At 45.8% G+C, this 21172-nt stretch overlaps 1 protein-coding gene across 2 annotated transcripts in view; it reads right to left on the reverse strand.

Annotated features, from left to right (window-relative positions):
* F13B (coagulation factor XIII B chain) overlaps positions 1-21172 on the reverse strand; it is a 145441-nt gene that overhangs the window by 22380 nt on the left and 101889 nt on the right. For both annotated transcript variants that reach the window (XM_030207384.1, XM_030207383.1), the window contains 3 exons: positions 15383-15565; positions 4582-4788; positions 4084-4263 (listed from right to left, as the gene is read on the reverse strand). In XM_030207384.1, coding sequence (XP_030063244.1) covers positions 4084-4263; positions 4582-4788; positions 15383-15565 — 570 coding nt within the window. The remainder of the gene's footprint in view (positions 1-4083; positions 4264-4581; positions 4789-15382; positions 15566-21172) is intronic.

The following is a 21172-nucleotide window of genomic DNA, read 5'->3' on the forward strand; positions in this document are numbered from 1 at the left end:
TGATTGTGAAAAACACATGGCTTTCAATTGGCATTGACTGTGCAGGATCGACGATCTGTACTATTCTGTCTGGTTTCATTTTTACAATAGGTGAATTGATGTTCTAGTGCTCACTGTAGTGTTTAAGATGCTTTCCTTTTCCTTGTGTGACTCATAGAAATGACTGCTTATGGTATGGTAGAATTGCTCTATAGGTCCTGAGTGTTTTGTATTCTCGGTATGCCTAGTACTGGATTTGGGGGGGGGGGGGGGGGGGGGTTTAAAAAATGACCGGCCCCGGGTGTCAACTACGCCACTGCACAGGAGGTATATGTTTATACTTGTATAGTCAAGAGAAGGGTATTCAGTCCATTTAGTGGCACCACAGCAGCCCTTATACCTTACTGCAGTGGTTCCCAAACCTGTCCTTGGAGCTCCCTAGCCTGTCCGGTTTTCATGATATCCACAATAAATATTCATAATAGAGATCCCTATGGCATGCAAATCTCTCTCGTGAATATTCATTGGGGATAGCCTGAAAACCTGACTGACTAGGGAGCCACCAAGATAGGTTTGCAAACCACTGTCTTAGTACAAAATGCTGTCATCAAGCTGTGGGGCTAATCCTTTATTAAATCATTTATAACAGTAAAATTAAATGTCTTTAGCCATCATGAAATGCATTTAAAATGAATTTAAATGTAGATGGACAGAGAATGGTAAGAATGTACATGGCCCCCCAAAATTTCAGTTTATCAGATTTTTCTGATTTTTTTCACTCGTTTTAATATTTTTTTAAACTGCTTGATAGACCTTTTTGATATATGGAAATTGTCTGAACAAGCATACATTTGTAGCGATTAAAGTATACAATCAATTGTGCACATGCTAATTTTTTAACCAAACTGAATACTTGTTAACAAATCCACATCCCTAGAGAATGAGGAAAAGTCAATTTTTAAATAAGGCCTTACCTGGAAACCTGCAAGGTGAGGTAAAAAAAAGTTGCTGTTTTTTCATCCGAGTCTGGGTGAGTGGGAAGAAAACTGACATCAAGCCAGCTCGTCTCTTGGTCCAGCGTGAAAACTTTGTGCAGCACATGATGGTCTGTCTGCCATGTGTTTTGGTTGAATTAGAAAATGTACAGAGAAGGGCAACGAAAATGATAAAGGGGATGGGACGACTTCCCTATGAGGAAAGGCTAAAGCAGCTAGGGCTCTTCAGCTTGCAGAAAAGATGGCTGAGGGGAGAAATGATAGAGGTTTAAAATAATGAGTGGAACGGGTAGACATGAATCACTTGTTTACGCTTTCCAAAAATACTAGGACTAGGGGGCATGCAATGAAGCTAGAAAGTGGTAAATTTAAAATGAATCGGAGAAAATTCTTCACTCAACGCGTAATTAAACTCTGGAATTCATTGCCAGAGAATGTAGTAAAAGTAGTTAGCTTAGTGATGGCTTCCTAAAGGAAAAGTCCATAGACCATTATTAAGATGGAATTGGGGTAAATCCACTGCTTATTTCTAGAATAAGCAGTATAAAATGTATTGTACTGTTTTGGGGATCTTGCCAGGTACTTGAAACCTGGATTGGCCACTGTTGGAAATAGGAAGCTGGGCTTGATGGACCTTCGGTCTGTCCCAGTATGGCAATACTTATAGAAAGCTAAAATTGAAAGTATATATTATGTTGACCATCTTCTTCCTAATCTCCTTCAGGACTGCATTTGACACCTACCCAACGGATTCATCTTCCAACATGACAGTATGCTAGCATACACAGCATGCATCGCGCAGGACTGGCTCTGGGCTAAGTGTCCAGATTTTATTACAAAGGGCCAGTGGTCTCCAAATTTGCTGGACCTGACCCCCTTGGACTACCACATCTGGGAAACAATATTGGAGGCCTATCACAAGCTCCGCCTAAAGCCGCAAACAATCGCAAACTCAAGGAAACACTGCAGATGATCTGGGACAGCCTGTGAAAGGGACCAATCGACAAGGCTGTTAAGAACTTCCCAAAGTAACTGAAGGCTTGTGTTAAAGCAGGGGTGAACACTTTGAGCATTCACAGTGACTGGAAAATTCTGACACATTGTTAATTGTATCATTTGAATGATGTTATTTTACTACTAGTGAAAAAGGCCCGTTTCTGACAGAAATGAAACAGGCGCTAGCAAGGTTTTCCTCGGAGTGTGTATGTTTGAGAGAGTGTGTGTGAGATTGAGTGTATGAGAGAGAGTGAATGTGCGAGTGTGTGTGTGTGACAGAGAGAGAGTGAGACTGAGTGCGAGTGTGTCCGTGAGAGAAAGAGTGTGTATGTGAGAATCAGAGTGTGTGCCAGGGGCCCCTCCCTCCTCTGTCCCAGTTCCAGGGTCCCCCCTCCATCTCTCCCTCCATCCCTCTGAGTTCCAAGGTCACCCCCCTCCCTCCCTCCCTCCGAGTTCCAAGGTTCCTTCCAGTTTCAGGGTCCCCCCCCCCACCCTCCCTCAGAGTTTCAGGGTCCTCACCCTCCCAGTTCCAGGGTCACCATCCCTCCCTCCCTCCCAGTTCCATAGTGCGCCTCCCAGTTCCAGGGTCCCTCTACCAGTTCAAGGGTCCCTCCCCCTCCCTCCCAGTTCCTTGGTCCTGTCCCCTCCCTTCTTCCCTCCCTCCCTGCGAGGTGCTTGGTGGGGAGGTGGGGTTGCTATTTGCTGTCACCCTAAGGAGACACTGCTTCTGGCGTCCAGCAGCTAAGTCCTGTCGTGACCCACAGGCAGCTGGAGCTCCCTCATACTCTTTCAGTGACACACATTGACAGAGAATGGCTGGATAAATTGATTTAGTGATATATAGTTTAGATTTCATGATATTGATATGTACAGATATGTAGCTGTCAAATAAATGAAAAAGGTGTGCAGTAAGAAACCAAAAGCAAAAACCTTTTGTCCTTTACCTGTAAAGGCGCAGTTTATCCAGTAGAAACAAGTTTAGACGTGTTTCGGATGGAAAAAGGGAAAAAAAACGACAATGTGTATCAGCAGCTCGTAGGTGTGCTTGGTTTTGAGTGTATGGGAATGACGGCTGTGTTGGGGAGTGGAAATAGAGATTAACCAATGGGCCTCCTTGCTTACATTGTAGTTGATTGGGTCAGTTCCACTCGTGTGTAGTAATCATCCTGCTGCATGGCCAGAGTCGGAGAGGAGAGGGGGGTGCGGTGGAACAGTGAGTGAGCGGCAGCGGGAGGGTGGGTGAGGGGGAGTGTGGGCGGGGGGATGGGGTGCAGTGCCGATTTTGTTTGGTTTTGACTGAAAACGACAATGTGTATCAGCAGCTCGTAGGTGTGCTTGGTTTTGGGTGTATGGGAATGACGGCTGTGTTGGGGAATGGAAATAGAGATTAACCAATGGGCCTCCTTGCTTACATTGTAGTTGATTGGGTCAGTTCCACTCATGTGTAGTAATCGTCCTGCTGCATGGCCAGAGTCAGAGAGGAGAGGGGGGTGCGGCGGAATGGTGAGCGAGCGGCTGCGGGAGGGTGGGTGAGGGGAAGTGTGGGCAGGGGGATGGGGTGCAGTGGCGATTTTGTTTGGTTTTCATTATATGGGAATGACGGCTGTGTTGGGGAGTGGAAACAAAGATTAACCAATGGGCTTCCTTGATTCGTTGAGTGTGTTTGCTCCATCCTCGACGTCATCACGTTTTGACGCGAGGGCGGGGCAGACACTCATGGCCAAACCGGACATCTTGGCTGCCTCAAGTTTCTGGCTTGAGGCTTCATTCGAACGTTGGAGGTGCCTTTTATATATAGAGATGTTTTAACTCGAATATTTTAACGCGCAAAAAATCGCTAGGTAGTAACACTAAAATGTCAATAACATCAACATAGCTTAAGGCAATACCTAAGAATGATGACTAAACAAGTATGTAAAGTTTTTCATTGAAATTCAAAGTGGTTGCTGAGAAAACTGCAAAACAATTTTAGGGGGTTACTTTTTTTTTGTCTCATCCTGTATATTGTACACCACAAACTACAGATTCCCAATGGTGAGGGAATTTTGCTTTAACTATGCAGATTTATATTACACAGTTTGTGCAAAATGAAATAAAGAAATGTTATACACACCTATACAAGTTGGTGGGGAGGTCCATTGCCCATTCATACAATGAATTCTGCTAGACCCTTGCATAAAGTGATAATTAGAACATCTGTATGTTACTGAAGATCCTGTCTCATAGTTAACAGATTGGGACTCAATACCTCCATTGTTAATAGTAGGGGGAGATCCACATTTTAACTTGCCACCTGTAAAATAATAATAATAATAATAATAATATGGATCTGATATGGATTTATAATCTTAACTCTGGACTCTTTGAAAATGTATGAGTGTATAAATCTTTAATCAAAATTTCACTAAACTCTTAAATTTAGGAAAATAAAAAGGGGGTGGAAACAGGAGCAGATTTAGAGCCAGGAAAAGAAATGAGGAGCGTAGCACTAACCCCCAATTTCTATATATATATTGCACCTTAATTTCTGTGAGGAAATTAAAGAGCATTGTACAACAATATCATAAAATGCATAATATATCATAAAATATCATTTAAAGTATTATATTACCATTCTTGATACACTTTGGGTACTTTAGACGTCCTCTGTTACACTGAACCATTAATTCTGTCATTGCAGTTGGGGATGGCAAATCATAGTTTTCTTTACACACAAATTCTATAGTATCACCATGTAAAAAAGATAAATTCTCTTCAAAACTCCATTTCAGCTTTATATTGTTGACTGTCATTGCATTGACATCTACATTGCATGGTTCTGGAAAACAGACATGGGATGTTTAGAAGGGACATTTCACTTCCGTTTACTTATAAGCAAATTCACAAACTTAAAGTGGAAATTTTGAAAGACTGCATATGTAAACAATATACACATACTGTTCCCTATGTGGGTAACCAACACATTTTTCAAAGTAAATTATGCCTATATTCTTTTATTGGAAATTACCTCAGGGAATTTATGTGTCTACATTTACATCTGCTCTTTCATATATACAAATTTTGTGTGTAAACATTATGCACATATTGAATTTTCAAAAGTATGTGCATAAATACAAACCTCTCCACAAGCCCTCCTCCAGGAAATCCTCTACTCAGTTTGGGTAAACTTAAGCACAATTTCATAAATGCATATTTTCATAAAAACACATTGCTTTACACACAGAAATTATTTTTAAAATGTCCCTCTAAGGGAGTAATTTTATAAGGTTTCTTCCATGAATATTACCTGTTTCACATGCATAAAAAAGCCTTTACAAAATAGCATAGTCATAAACACACACACAAAAGGTAGATGTACGGAAATAGGCACCATCCTCCAAGTGCTCAGTGTTTAGGGCCCCTTTTACAAAGTTGCGGCAAAAGGGAGCCTGCGCTGGCATCAGCGTGTGTTTTTGATGCATGCCGAGGCCTCCTTTTATCGCAGCGGGTAAAAGGCAGATCTTTCTTTTTTCAGGAAATGGCCATGCGGCAAGTGAAGCACTTGCCATGAGGCCATTTCATAAGAACATAAGAGTAGCCATACTGAGTCAGACCAATGGTCCATCTAGCCCAGTATCCTGTTTTCCAAACAGTGGCCAAGTCAGGTTACAAGTATCTGGCAGAAACCCAAACCATGGCAACATTCCATACTACAAATCCCAGGGCAAGCAGTTGCTTCCCATGTCTGTCTCAATAGCAGACTATAGACTTTTCCTCTAGGAATTTGTCCAAACCTTTTTTGAACCCAGATACAAAAACTGCTGTTACCACATCCTATGACAAAGAGTTCCAGAGCTTAACTATTCATTGAGTGAAAAAATATTTCCTCCTATTTGTTTTAAAAGTATTTCCATGTAACTTCCTTGAGTGTCCCCTAGTCTTTAATCGATTTACTTCTACTTGTTCTACACCAGTCAGGATTTTGTAAACCTCAATAATATTTCCCCTAATCCATCACTTTTCCAAGCTGAAGAGCCCTAACCTCTTTAGCCTTTCCTCATACGAGAGGAGATCCATCCCCTTTATCTTTTTGGTCGTTCTTCTTTGAACCTTTTCCAATTCTACTATATCTTTTTTGAGATACGGTGACCAGAACTGACTGCAATACTCAAGGAGCAGTCACACCATGGAACGATATATAGGCATTATAGTATTTTTGGTCTTATTCACCATCCCTTTCCTAATAATTCCTACCATCCTGATTGCTTTTTTTGGCCGCTACCACACACTGAGCAGAGATTTCAGTGTATTATCTACAACAACACCTAGATCTTTTCCTTGAGTGCTGACCCCCAAGGTGGACCCTAGCATCAGGTAATTATGATTCAGATTATTCTTTCCAATGTGCATCACTTTGCATTTGTCCACATTAAATTTCATCTGCCATTTGGATGCCCAGTCTTCCAATTTCCTAAGGTCTTCCTGCAATATTTCACAGGCCGCATGTGTTTTAACAACCTTGAATAGTTTTGTATCATCTGCAAATTTAATCACCTCACTCATCATTCCATTTCCATATCATTTATAAATATGTTAAATAACACCAGTCCCGATACTAATCCCTGTGGCACGCCACTGTTCACCCTCCTCCATTGAGAAAAATGACCATTTAACCCTACTCTATGTTTTCTGTCAAATAACCAATTCCTAATCCACACCAGGACCTTGCCTCCTATCCCATGACTCTTTAATTTTGTCAGGAGTCTCTCATGAGGAACTTTATCAAAAGTGTTCTGGAAATCTAGTTACACTACATCAACCGGCTCACTTTTATCCACATGTTTATTTATACCTTCAAAGAAATGAAGTAACTTGGTGATGCAAGACTTTCCTTGGCTGAACCCATGCTGACTCTGTCCCATTAAACCATGTTTGTCTATCCAGCTTATAATCAAAAGAGAAAAACACCTATATTGCGACCCAAATCGGGAGATGGGCGTCTTTCTCCCGTGGGCGCCCAAATCGGTATAATCGAAAGCCGATTTTGGGCGTTTCCAACTGCAATCCGTCGTGGAAACGGGTAAAGTTGATGGGGGCGTGTTGGAGGTGTGGTGAAGGCAGAACTGGGGCATGGTTATCGGCCGAGGAGAGATGGGCATCTTTAGCTGATAATTGAAAAAAAAAGGCGTTTTTACCGCGATTTTGGGTCACTTTTTTGGACCTTTTTTTTCACGAACAGGTCCCAAAAAAGTGCCCCAACTGACCAGATGACCATCGGAGGGAATCGGGGATGACCTCCCCGGACTCCCCCAGTGGTCACTAACCCCCTCTCACCAAAAAAACCCCACTTTAAAAACTTTTTTTCCAGCCTCTATGCCAGCCTCAAATGCCATACCAACCTCCATGATAGCAGAATGTGTTCTATCCTGTGACAGCCTTTCCCTGGTTCTGATGTGGGTCTTGGGTGAGTGTGACACCTTTTCTGTTAAGGACACTGCAGAGTCACATCACCAATGCATTGTGGTGGGTGTAGGGTATTGGGCTCCGTGATTCCACTAGCTTGTGGCAAATGCTCACGATATTGGTAGTTGGTAGGCTCTACTCCCATGGTGCTTTCCCCCCTGCTTACTGGGTCAGAGTGTGCCCTGTTTTGTTTCCAGTAGTCCATGAGGTAGTGGCCATTTTTGTAAGTCAGTTTTAGATCCCTTTCACGTGTTAGCCACGTTACAGAACTTAGTTCTTCCCTTGAATGTGGCTGAAAGAGGGCATTGTATAGCATTCTGCCAGTTCTGACCTACTGCTCATCTCAGTACCAGGGAGACTCTTTGCCAGTGGGGCACAACCTCTGATCTGCAGTTAACTGTGAGTAAGCGTGCTTATTCCATTAAAGGACGTTTTCGGAGAGATTAGTCTTCAGGTGTCAACTGGTGTGCCAATGTTTTATAGCAGCAACAAGTCCTAGAGCAGTACACTTCAGCCAGGCGGACCCAGGCCCATCCCCCCTACCTGTAACACTTGAGCTGGTAAATGGGAGGCCTGCAAAACCCACTGTACCCACATGTAGGTGCCCCCTTCACCCCTAAGAGCTATGGTAGTGTTGTACATTTGTGGGTAGTGGGTTTTGGGGGAGGGGGGTTGGGGGCTCAGCACCCATGGTAAGGGAGCTATGCATATGGGAGCGTTGTCTGAAGTCCACCGCACTGACCTCTAGGGTGCCCAGTTGGTGTCAGGGGGGCGAGTGTACTACAAATCGTGGCCCCTCCCACGACCAAATGGCTCGGATTAGGACGTTTTTGAGCTGGGCGTTTTTAGTTTCCATTATCGCTAAAAAAAACAAAATGCCCAGCTGAAAAACGTCCATTTTTTCGAAAATACTGTCTGTCCCACCTCTTCACGAACCCGTGTCCGAAAACGGGTTCGTGAAGAGGTGGGACAGACAGTATTTTCGAAAAAATGGACAAGATACATATTTTGAACAGCGGATCAGCAATTTCATGCTTCTTTGAGTACACTTGGATGTATGCCATCCGTTTCATGTAATTTACTACTCTTTAATTTGTCAATTTGGCTCAATACATCTTCCAAGTTCACTGAGATTTCTATCAGTTCCTCTGCATCTTCACCCTTGAAAACCATTTCCGGTACAGGCAGATCTCTTACATTTTCTTTCGTAAAGACCGAAGCAATTATTGGACCATTCTTCAAGCTTTGTTAGATCCTTCCTCATGATACCACATCCTGTGTGGTATCCACCCTATTACAGAATTTGGTATTAAAATTAACCAGACAATCCTTCCGCAATATCACTCACAAAGATGTTAAAAAGAGCCATCCCAAGGACCGATCCCTGTGGTACACCATTGATAATATCCTTTTCCTCAGAGTAAACTCCATTTACCACTATCCTCTGTTTCCTTCCACTTAACCAGTTTTTAACACAGTCACTTTAGTACCCATGCCATGGGCACTTAGTTTATTTATCAGTCCCATGTGCAGAACTCTGTCCAAAGCTTTGATAATATCCAAGTATAATACATCTAAAGCCCCTTCCACATCCAACTGTTTGGTCACCCAGTCAAAGAAGTCAATCGGATTTGTCTGCCAAGACTTGCCTCTAGTGAAACCGTGCTGCCTCAGGTTCTGCAGTCCATGCAATTTGAGAAACCTCACAATCCTCTGCTTTAGAAGCATTTCTATTAGTTTACTCACCACTGAGGTCAGACTGACAGGTCTGTAATTCCCAACCTCCTCCTTACTTTCACTCTTGTGCAGAGGGACCACATTCACTCTGCTCCAGTCCTTGGGGACAAGTCCATACTCTAAGGAAGCACTGAAGAGCTTAAACAATGGAGCTGCCAGAAAGTCTCTGAGTTCCTTGAGTACCTTCAGATGTATCCCATCAGGTCCCATTGCGTTGTCTATTTTTAGTTTAGTTAGCTCCTCCCAAACACAGTCTTTTAAGAATTGGTCCTGGTCTACCACACATCCATCCCCATTAGCATTTGTTTTCTGCAGTCCTACCCTCGGCCTTTTATCTGAGAACATAGAACAGAAATAATTGTTAAGCAGTTCAGCTTTATCCTTATCAACTTCTACTTATTCCTCCCCCCCCCCTTGAGCCTCACAATGCTATTATGTTACTTCCTCTTATCACTTACATATCTAAAAAATATTTTGTCTCTCAATTTTACCATATTGGTTTCCATTTGTATCTTTGCTTTTCTACTGATTTTCCAGCTACTCTTAACGTTTCCAGGTATTTTTGCCTGTCTTTCCCCTTCTGACTTTTCTTGTAATTTATGAAGACTAACCTTTTTTTCCCTTACCTTTTCACCTAGAATGTTTGAGAACCAGAGTAGCCTTCATTTCCTCTCACTTTTACAGTATGTACTTTTCTAACATAAGGTTTGTTGCCTTGAAAATAGCTTTCAGTTTTGCCCACTGCTGTTCTACTTCCTTCAGCTGTTCCCATCCAACTAACTCTTCCTTTAGAAATTCCCCCATCTTGGCGTTAGTTCTTTTGAAGTCTAGGACCTTCAATCTTGAATAAGCCCTATCCTCCTGTCAGGGTGCTCTTTTATGCATCCCTATCCACAAAGATGGTCAAGTGAGTACCAATCAAAAAAGGTGCTTTCTATTACTGGTACTGAATTGTGGAATCTGATTCCTAAAGAGGTATGTATATTATTTATTTATTTGTTACATTTGTATCCCACATTTTCCCACCTATTTGTAGGCTCAATGTGGCTTACATAGTACTGGAGAGGCCTTTGCAAGCTCCGGTGTGAACAAATACAGGGTTATGTTGTGGTAAGATCAAGTTCATGTGGTACAGCCACATTAGGGAATCGGAGAACGGAAGAGTTGTGTTATGTCCATTATAAAGATTTTAGGTGGATGGTTTTAAACTTTATGGTCTGGATTTTTTGTTGATTTTTTAATATGTTATTTTTAGTTGTTTACCTTTGAGGCAGCCCTCGCCAGGTGAAACATGGACCACATTGAAAGCAGGGCCGCCCCCGGGCCGCCCCCCCCTCACCCGAGGTCACCAGGCCCCCCCTCCACCCACCCTCCGTCGCTCCCGGAGCTAGCCTTGAACGCCTCCTTTCGCCTTCGCAGCGGGCGGCGGCGGGGCGGGCCTCTCCTTCCTTCCGTGCCCCGCCCTCACGGACGTGAAGTCAGGCGGGGGCGGGACACGGAGGGAGGGGGTGGCCTGCCCTGCTGCTGCTTGCTGCGAAGGTGAGGGGAGGCGTTTGGGGTTGGTTCCAGGAGCGACGGAGGGCGGGCGGGCCAACCCTGATCCAACCCTGATGTTTCCCCGATAAATAAGACAGCCCCTGAAAATAAGACCTAGCGCATTTTGGGGGGCAAAAATTAATATAAGACAGTGTCCTATTTTCGGGGAAACATGGTAATACCCAACATTCTATTCGCTTTCTGAGCCGCAGCAGCACACTGAGCAGAAGGTTTCAGTGTATTATCGACGATGACACCCAGATCCCTTTCTTGGTCCGTAACTCCTAACATGGAACCTTGCATGACGTAGCTATAATTCGGGTTCTTTTTTTCCCACATGCATCACCTTGCACTTGCTCACATTAAACGTCATCTGCCATTTAGCCGCTCAGTCTCCCAGTCTCGTAAGGCCCTTCTGTAATTTTTCACAATCCTGTCGCGAGTTAACGACTTTGAATAACTTTGTGTCATCAGCAAATTTAATTACCTCGCTAGTTACTCCCATCTCTAAATCATTTATAAATATATTAAAAAGCAGCGATCCTAGCACAGACCCCTGAGGAACCCCACTAACTACCCTTCTCCATTGTGAATACTGCCCATTTAACCCCACTCTCTGTTTCCTATCCTTCAACCAGTTTTTAATCCACAATAGGATTTTTCCTCCTATCCCATGACCCTCCAATTTCCTCTGTAGCCTTTCATGAGGTACCTTGTCAAAGGCCTTTTGAAAATGCAGATACACAATATCAACCGGCTCCCCTTTGTCCACATGTTTGTTTACTCCTTCAACGAATTGAAGTAAATTGGTCAGGCAAGATTTCCCCACACAAAAGCTGTGCTGACTCGGTCTCAGTAATCCATGTCCTCGGATGTGCTCTGTAATTTTGTTTTTAATAATAGCCTCTACCATTTTCCCCGGCACCAACGTCAGACTCACCGGTCTATAATTTCCCGGATCTCCCCTGGAACTTTTTTTAAAAATGGGCGTTACATTGGCCACCCTCCAATCTTCCGGTACCACGCTCGATTTTAAGGATAAATTTGCATATCACTAGCAGTAGCTCCGCAAGCTCATTTTTCAGTTCTATCAGTACTCTAGGATGAATACCATCCGGTCCAGGAGATTTGCTACTCTTCAGTTTGCTGAACTGCCCTATTACGTCCTCCAGGTTTACTGTGAAGTCAGTAAGTTTCTCCGACTCGTCCGCTTGAAATATCATTTCCGACACCGGTATCCCACCCAAATCTTCCTCGGTGAAGACCGAAGCAAAGAAATCATTCAATCTCTCCGCTACGTCTTTGTCTTCCTTGATTGCCCCTTTTACCCCTCGGTGATAAAGCAGCCCAACCGATTCTTTTGCTGGCTTCTTGCTTTTAATATACCGAAAAAAAATTTTACTATGTTTTTTTTGCCTGTAATGCTATCTTTTTTTCGTACTCCCTCTTGGCCTTCTTTATCTGCGCCTTACATTTGCTTTGACACTCCTTATGCTGCTTCTTGTTATTTTCAGACGGTTCCTTCTTCCATTTTCTGAAGGCATTTCTTTTAGCCCTAATAGCTTCCTTTACCTCACTTTTCAACCAGGCCGGCTGTCTTTTGGAGTTCCGTCTTTCTTTTCTAATTAGTGGAATATGTTTGGCCTGGGCCTCCAGGATGGTATATTTGAACAGCGTCCATGCCTGTTGTACAGTTTTTACCCTCTCAGTTGTCCCCCTAAGTTTTTTTTTTTCCACCGTTCTTCTCATTTTATCTTAGTCTCCTTTTTTAAAGTTAAACGCTAACGTATTTGACTTCCTGTGTATAGTTACTTCAAGGTTGATAGTAAAACTGATCATATTATGATCACTGTTATCAAGCGGCCCCAGTACCATAACGTCCCTCACCAGATCACGCGCTCCACTAAGGACCAAGTCTAGAATTTTTCCTTCTCTCGTCGGCTCCTGCACCAGCTGCTCCATAAAGCTGTCCTTGATTTCATCAAGGAATTGTACCTCTCTAGCGTGTCCCAATGTTACATTTACCCAGTCTATATTTGGATAATTGAAGTCACCCATTATTATCCCATTGCCCATTTTGTTTGCGTCTTTGATTTCTTTTATCATTTCTGCGTCTACCTGCTCATCCTGGCGATGCGGAAGGTAATACACTCCTATTACCGTCCTTTTCCCTTTTATACATGGAATTTCAACCCACAATGTTTCAAAGGTGTGATTTGTGTCCTGCTGAATTTGTAATCTATCTGAGTCAAGGCTCTCGTTAATATACAATGCTACCCCTCCACTAGTCCGGTCCACCCTATCACTACGATATACTTTGTACCCCGGTATGACGGTGTCCCACTGGTTATCCTCCTTCCACCAGGTCTCAGTAATGCCTATTATATCCAATGTTTCATTTAGTGCAATATATTCCAACTCTCCCATCTTATTTCTTAGACTCCTGGCATTTACATATAGACATTTCAGAGTATGTTTGTTGTTCCTATTTGCATGATGCTTATTACTGGACACTACTGATTTGGAATCTTTTGTCTGATCTTTAGTTGAATTTAAGGGCACCTGGCCTACCACAGTCTGTTGTGCAACCTCACTATCCAGAAACCCTATCTTCCCTGTTTGTGAGGTATCTTTGCAAGATACCTTATCCCGAACCATGCGCTTTTGACTGAGCAAAGCTTTTGACACGGTTCCCCACAGGAGGCTCTTGAACAAACTGGATGGGCTGAAGATAGGACCCGAAGTGGTGAACTGGATTAGGAACTGGTTGATGGATAGATGCCAGAGGGTGGTGGTAAATGGAATTCGCTCGGAGGAGGGAAAGGTGGAGTGCCTCAGGGATCGGTGCTGGGACCGATTCTGTTCAATATATTTGTGAGTGACATTGCTGAAGGGTTAAAAGGTAAAGTTTGCCTTTTTGCGGATGATACTAAGATTTGTAACAGAGTGGACACCCGGGAGGGAGTGGAAAACATGAAAAAGGATCTGCGGAAGCTAGAAGAATGGTCTAAGGTTTGGCAATTAAAATTCAATGCGAAGAAATGCAAAGTGATGCACTTAGGGAGTAGAAATCCACGGGAGACGTATGTGTTAGGCGGTGAGAGTCTGATAGGTACCGACGGGGAGAGGGATCTTGGGGTGATAGTATCTGAGGATCTGAAAGCGACGAAACAGTGTGACAAGGCGGTGGCCGAAAGTAGAAGGTTGCTAGGCTGTATAGAGAGGGGAGTGACCAGCAGAAGAAAAGAGGTTTTAATGCCCCTGTATAAGTCGTGGGTGAGGCCCCACCTAGAGTATTGTGTTCAGTTCTGGAGGCCATATCTTGCTAAGGATGTAAAAACAATTGAAGCGGTGCAAAGAAAAGCTACGAGAATGGTATGGGATTTGCGTTACAAGATGTATGAGAAGAGACTTGCGGACCTGAACACATATACCCTGGAGGAAAGGAGAAACAGGGGTGATATGATACAGACGTTCAAATATCTGAAAGGTATTAATCCGCAAACGAACCTTTTCCGGAGATGGGAAGGCGGTAGAACTAGAGGGCATGATATGAGATTGAAGGGGGGCAGACTCAAGAAAAATGTCAGGAAGTATTTTTTCATGGAGAGAGTGGTGGATGCTTGGAATGCTCTCCCACGGGACGTGGTGGAGAGGAAAACGGTAACGGAATTCAAACATGCATGGGATAAACATAAAGGAATCCTGTTCCGAGGGAATGGATCCTCAGAAACTTAGCCGAGATTGGGTGGCAGAGCCGGTGGTGGGAGGCGGGGCTGGTGGTTGGGAGGCGGGGATAGTGCTGGGCAGACTTATACGGTCTGTGCCCTGAAAATGACAGATACAAATCAAGGTAAGGTATACACAAAAAGTAGCACATATGAGTTTATCTTGTTGGGCAGACTGGATGGACCGTGCAGGTCTTTTTCTGCCGTCATCTACTATGTTACTATTGGGTAGAGTTTTTAATAAAGTATTTGTTGTTGGATTCTCATCTGGGATCTTTTACACTGACTTTCAATTTGTTGTAGATCTGTGGTGCCTCTCCTGGGTTAGGTAGGACCTACCGGGGAGTTACACAGCAGTCAGAAGGGATATTCAGCAGCACTGACCAGTTAAGTGCCACGGAATTATCACCTGCTGACCAACTCAGCATGATTTAAACAGGCAGGAGCCTCCTGTTCATTTGAATTATTTTGAATATGGAGCACACAATAAATGAAATCGCTTCTCTAATTTTTGTAATTTTTGATTTTTTAATTTGATAAAATAATGTATTTGTGAGATAGATACTTTTTAAATGAACAAAAAGGTGGACGGCACCATGGAAAAGTTCCAAGGCAGCCAAAGGCTCAATTTATTCTTCCAATCCAGTATACAAGGTGCACCACAATAAATTTTTCAAATTCTGTATACGGGGGGGGGGGGGGGGGGGGGGGGGGGGGGGGGGGGGTTGACAAGATATATCTAGCACAGGCTGTGTTTCGGCACGCAGGCCTTTATCAGGGGTCCTGTCAGAACAGCAACTCATTCATATAGTTCTGCCGATTGTGAATGAGCCTGCTGAAGTAGAGTTGAATTGGGTGTGGGCATTAATTGCACCAAACTTAACAGTGAAGGTAAAATGGAATCAGCAGTAACCCACCAGTGTCTTTTTTCAAAAAATGCACAAGAGGGATACTTTTTTCCAGACTTACCTAAGCATGTGGGTTGGGATGACCATTTCCCTTCAACACAAACAGCTGTTTTTGACCCTTCCATTAAGTGGTAGCTGTGACATCTGTATTCCGCAGAGGAACCTGGTTTGTAACTTGTCAATAATGGATCAAGAATATCTCCATTTTCAAGTGCAGGGGGAGGTCTACAGTTCTCATTGCTACCTTAAAAATAAAAATATGTAGCTTCAGGATATCTAATATAATAATTTGCTCCTCCAACATTCCAATGTGTCTCACTGGGATCGTAACCACCTGCTGACATCACTCCTCCAACGTTCTCCTCCAACGTTCCAATGCGTGTCACTGGAATTGTAACCACCTGCTGACGTCACTCCTCCAACGTTCTCCGTCCCCCCTCCCTCCCAGTTCCATGAGACCCTGGAACTGGGAGGGAGGGACGGAGGGACAGAGGGAGGGGGACCCTGGAAATGGGAGGGAGGGAGGGGGACACTGGAACTCGGAGGGGGGAGGGAGGGGGGCCTGGAACTCAGAGGGAGGTGGAGGGGGCAGGAGAGAGATGCTGCACATGGATGGATGGAGGGGGCAGGGCACAGAGGACGTTGCCTGCAAATGGATGAATGCAGGGGAGGGAGGGGACCCTGAAACTCAGAGGGAGGCAGGGAGGGGATGACCCTAGAACTCGGAGGCAGGGAGGGAGGGAGGGGACGACCCTGCAACTCGGAGGGAGGGAGGGGGACAACAACCCTGGAACTCGGAGGAGAGAGGGACGGAGGGACAGAGGGAGGGGGACGCTGGAAATGGGAGGGAGGGAGGGGGACACTGGAACTCAGAGGGCAGAGGGAGGGAGGACCCTGGAACTGGGAGGGAGGGGGGGTCCTGGCACACACTCCCGTGCTCACACACACACTCTCTCTCTCACAGACACACTCACACCCAGTCTCACTCTCTCTCTGTCACACACACACACTCGCACATTCACTCTCTCTCTCTCACACAGTCACTCTCACACAGTCACTCTCACACACACACTCTCTCAAACATACATACTCCTAGGAAAACTTTGCTAGCGCCCGTTTCATTTGTGTCAGAAATGGGCCTTTTTTACTAGTATAGTTATAAGGTCCGTCAGAGGCCAGGGACCTCTATAATCTTAGTGCAAGAGATAGTGAACCACAGGAAGCAGTAAGCATCAATGACTTTGAAGGGTCATATAGCCATTAGCCTGTGGCTTTCTGTCACTTTAAAAACAAAGCACAATTGTTCAAATGTATGGATACGTTTTAAATAACTATGAATATGTTTGGCTTCATCAGGAAAAAATTGTAGTCAAATCCCTCAAAAAGCATTTAAGGACTTTTCCCTAAATGTGCTAAATTTAACAATTGGCTAATATTTTATGGAAATTTTATAAATTTTTACAGCTAGATTTTTTTTTCTGTGGAATAATGTTCCTTTTGAAAACTGGAGCAAATTAAAACCTTGGAGAACTGATTTGCTGTTTCAAAATTGTGAATGCAAATGGACCTATATACCTATTTTTGTCCCACTCTAACCCCCCCCCCCCCCCATTTACTAAGCTGCGCTAGCGGCTGCTGCGAGGCAATGCCGACACAAATGAATGGGCTGCGTCAGGATTAGCACAACGCAGCCACTAGCGTGGCTTAGTAAACAGAGTGATAAATCTGGCATTATTATTTTAGAGAAATAAGCTTTTGATCAAATCATTAGCTGTGTTCATAGCAGATAAATGATCATTTCATGGGTACAATTTCATTGTCATTAAGCTACATGAACTGGTATAGTATATCCAATTTAGCTAGATATTCAAATCAGATTAAACTGTATAGCGAATGCTACATACCTGTAGAAGGTATTCTCCGAGGACAGCAGGCTGATTGTTCTCACTGATGGGTTGACGTCCTCGGCAGCCCCCTCCATCGGAAAGTTTACTAGCAAAGGCCTTTGCTAGTCCTCGCGCGCCCATGCGCACTGCGCATGCGCAGCCGTCTTCCCGCCCGAAACCGGCTCGAGCCGGCCAGTCCAGTATGTAGCAAGACAATACAGTTCAAGGGAAGACTCAACTCCAAAGGGGAGGCGGGCGGGTTTGTGAGAACAATCAGCCTGCTGTCCTCGGAGAATACCTTCTACAGGTATGTAGCATTCGCTTTCTCCGAGGACAAGCAGGCTTCTTGTTCTCACTGATGGGGTATCCCTAGCCCCCAGGCTCACTCAAAACAACAACCATGGTCAATTGGGCCTCGCAACGGCGAGGACATAACAGAGATTGACCTAAAAAAATTTACCAACTAACTGAGAGTGTAGCCTGGAACAGAACAAACAGGGCCCTCGGGGGGTGGAGTTGGATCCTAAAGCCCAAACAGGTTCTGAAGAACTGACTGCCCGAACCGACTGTCGCGTCGGGTATCCTGCTGCAGGCAGTAATGAGATGTGAATGTGTGGACAGATGACCACGTCGCAGCTTTGCAAATTTCTTCAATGGAGGCTGACTTCAAGTGGGCTACCGACGCAGCCATGGCTCTAACATTATGAGCCGTGACATGACCCTCAAGAGCCAGCCCCGCCTGGGCGTAAGTGAAGGAAATGCAATCTGCTAGCCAATTGGATATGGTGCGTTTTCCTACAGCCACTCCCCTCCTATTGGGATCAAAAGAAACAAACAATTGGGCGGACTGTCTGTGGGGCTGTGTCCGCTCCAGGTAGAAGGCCAATGCTCTCTTGCAGTCCAATGTGTGCAGCTGACGTTCAGCAGGGCAGGAATGAGGACGGGGAAAGAATGTTGGCAAGACAATTGACTGGTTCAGATGGAACTCCGACACGACCTTTGGCAGGAACTTAGGGTGAGTGCGGAGGACTACTCTGTTATGATGAAATTTGGTATAAGGAGCCTGGGCTACCAGGGCCTGAAGCTCACTGACTCTACGAGCTGAAGTAACTGCCACCAAGAAAATGACCTTCCAGGTCAAGTACTTCAGATGGCAGGAATTCAGTGGCTCAAAAGGAGGTTTCATCAGCTGGGTGAGAACGACATTGAGATCCCATGACACTGTAGGAGGCTTGACAGGGGGCTTTGACAAAAGCAAACCTCTCATGAAGCGAACAACTAAAGGCTGTCCCGAGATCGGCTTACCTTCCACACGGTAATGGTATGCACTGATTGCACTAAGATGAACCCTTACAGAGTTAGTCTTGAGACCAGACTCAGACAAGTGCAGAAGGTATTCAAGCAGGGTCTGTGTAGGACAAGAGCGAGGATCTAGGGCCTTGCTGTCACACCAGACGGCAAACCTCCTCCAATGAAAGAAGTAACTTTTCTTAGTGGAGTCTTTCCTGGAAGCAAGCAAGATGCGGGAGACACCCTCTGACAGACCCAAAGAGGCAAAGTCTACGCCCTCAACATCCAGGCCGTGAGAGCCAGAGACTGGAGGTTGGGATGCAGAAGAGCCCCTTCGTCCTGCGTGATGAGGGTCGGAAAACACTCCAATCTCCACGGTTCTGCGGAGGATAACTCCAGAAGAAGAGGGAACCAGATCTGACGCGGCCAAAAAGGAGCAATCAGAATCATGGTGCCTCGGTCTTGCTTGAGTTTCAACAAAGTCTTCCCCACCAGAGGGATGGGAGGATAAGCATACAGCAGGCCCTCCCCCCAATCCAGGAGGAAGGCATCCGATGCCAGTCTGCCGTGGGCCTGAAGCCTGGAACAGAACTGAGGGACTTTGTGGTTTGCTCGAGATGCAAAGAGATCCACCAAGGGGGTGCCCCACTCTTGGAAGATCTGACGCACCACTCGGGAATTGAGCGACCACTCGTGAGGTTGCATAATCCTGCTCAACCTGTCGGCCAGACTGTTGTTTACGCCTGCCAGATATGTGGCTTGGAGCACCATGCCGTTCCGGCGAGCCCAGAGCCACATACTGACGGCTTCCTGACACAGGGGGCGAGATCCGGTGCCCCCCTGCTTGTTGACGTAGTACATGGCAACCTGGTTGTCTGTCTGAATTTGGATAATTTGGTGGGACAGCCGATCTCTGAAAGCCTTCAGAGCGTTCCAGATCGCTCGCAACTCCAGAAGATTGATCTGTAGATCGCGTTCCTGGAGGGACCAGCTTCCTTGGGTGTGAAGCCCATCGACATGAGCTCCCCATCCCAGGAGGGACGCATCCGTGGTCAGCACCTTTTGTGGCTGAGGAATTTGGAAGGGACGTCCCAGAGTCAAATTGGAGCAAATCGTCCACCAATGTAGGGATTTGAGAAAACTCGTGGACAGGTGGATCACGTCCTCTAGACCCCCGGCGGCCTGATACCACTGGGAGGCTAGGGTCCATTGAGCAGATCTCATGTGAAGGCGGGCCATGGGAGTCACATGTACTGTGGAGGCCATGTGGCCCAGCAATCTCAACATCTGCCGAGCTGTGATCTGCTGGGACGCTCGCACCCGCGAGACGAGGGACAACAAGTTGTTGGCTCTCGTCTCTGGGAGATAGGCGCGAGCCGTCCGAGAATCCAGCAGAGCTCCTATGAATTCGAGTCTCTGCACTGGGAGAAGGTGGGACTTTGGATAATTGATCACAAACCCCAGTAGCTCCAGTAGGCGAATAGTCATCTGCATGGACTGCAGGGCTCCTGCCTCGGATGTGTTCTTCACCAGCCAATCGTCGAGATATGGGAACACATGCACCCCCAGCCTGCGAAGCGCCGCTGCTACCACAGCTAGGCACTTGGTGAACACCCTGGGCGCAGAGGCGAGCCCAAAGGGTAGCACACAGTACTGGAAGTGGCGTGTGCCCAACTGAAATCGCAGATACTGTCTGTGAGCTGGCAGTATCGGGATGTGTGTGTAGGCATCCTTCAAGTCCAGAGAGCATAGCCAATCGTTTTGCTGAATCATGGGGAGAAGGGTGCCCAGGGAAAGCATCCTGAACTTTTCTTTTTCGATAAATTTGTTCAGGGCCCTTAGGTCTAGGATGGGACGCATCCCCCCTGTTTTCTTTTCCACAAGGAAGTACCTGGAATAGAATCCCAGCCCTTCTTGCCCGGATGGAACGGGCTCGACCGCATTGGCGCTGAGAAGGGCGGAGAGTTCCTCTGCAAGTACCTTCTTGTGCTGGAAGCTGTAAGACTGAGCTCCCGGTGGACAATTTGGAGGTTTTGAGGTCAAATTGAGGGTGTACCCCTGCCGGACTATTTGCAGAACCCACTGATCGGAGGTTATGAGAGGCCACCTTTGGTGAAAAACTTTCAACCTCCCTCCGACTGGCAGGTCGCCCGGCACGGACACTTGGATGTCGGCTATGCTCTGCTGGAGCCAGTCAAAAGCTCGCCCCTTGCTTTTGCTGGGGAGCCGCGGGGCCTTGCTGAGGCGCACGCTGCTGACGAGAGCGAGCGCGCTGGGGCTTAGCCTGGGCCGCAGGCTGTCGGGAAGGAGGATTGTACCTACGCTTGCCAGAAGAGTAGGGAACAGTCTTCCTTCCCCCGAAAAATCGTCTACCTGTAGAGGTAGAAGCTGAAGGCTGCCGGCGGGCGAATTTGTCGAATGCGGTGTCCCGCTGGTGGAGAGACTCTACCACCTGTTCGACTTTTTCACCAAAAATATTGTCCGCACGGCAAGGCGAGTCCGCAATCCGCTGCTGGATTCTATTCTCCAGGTCGGCGGCACGCAGCCATGAGAGCCTGCGCATCACCACACCTTGAGCAGCGGCCCTGGACGCAACATCAAAAGTGTCATAAACTCCTCTGGCCAGGAATTTTCTGCACGCCTTCAGCTGCCTGACCACCTCCTGAAAAGGCTTG

This window comes from Microcaecilia unicolor, chromosome 6, assembly GCF_901765095.1.
Source record: "Microcaecilia unicolor chromosome 6, aMicUni1.1, whole genome shotgun sequence".
NCBI lineage: Eukaryota > Metazoa > Chordata > Amphibia > Gymnophiona > Siphonopidae > Microcaecilia > Microcaecilia unicolor.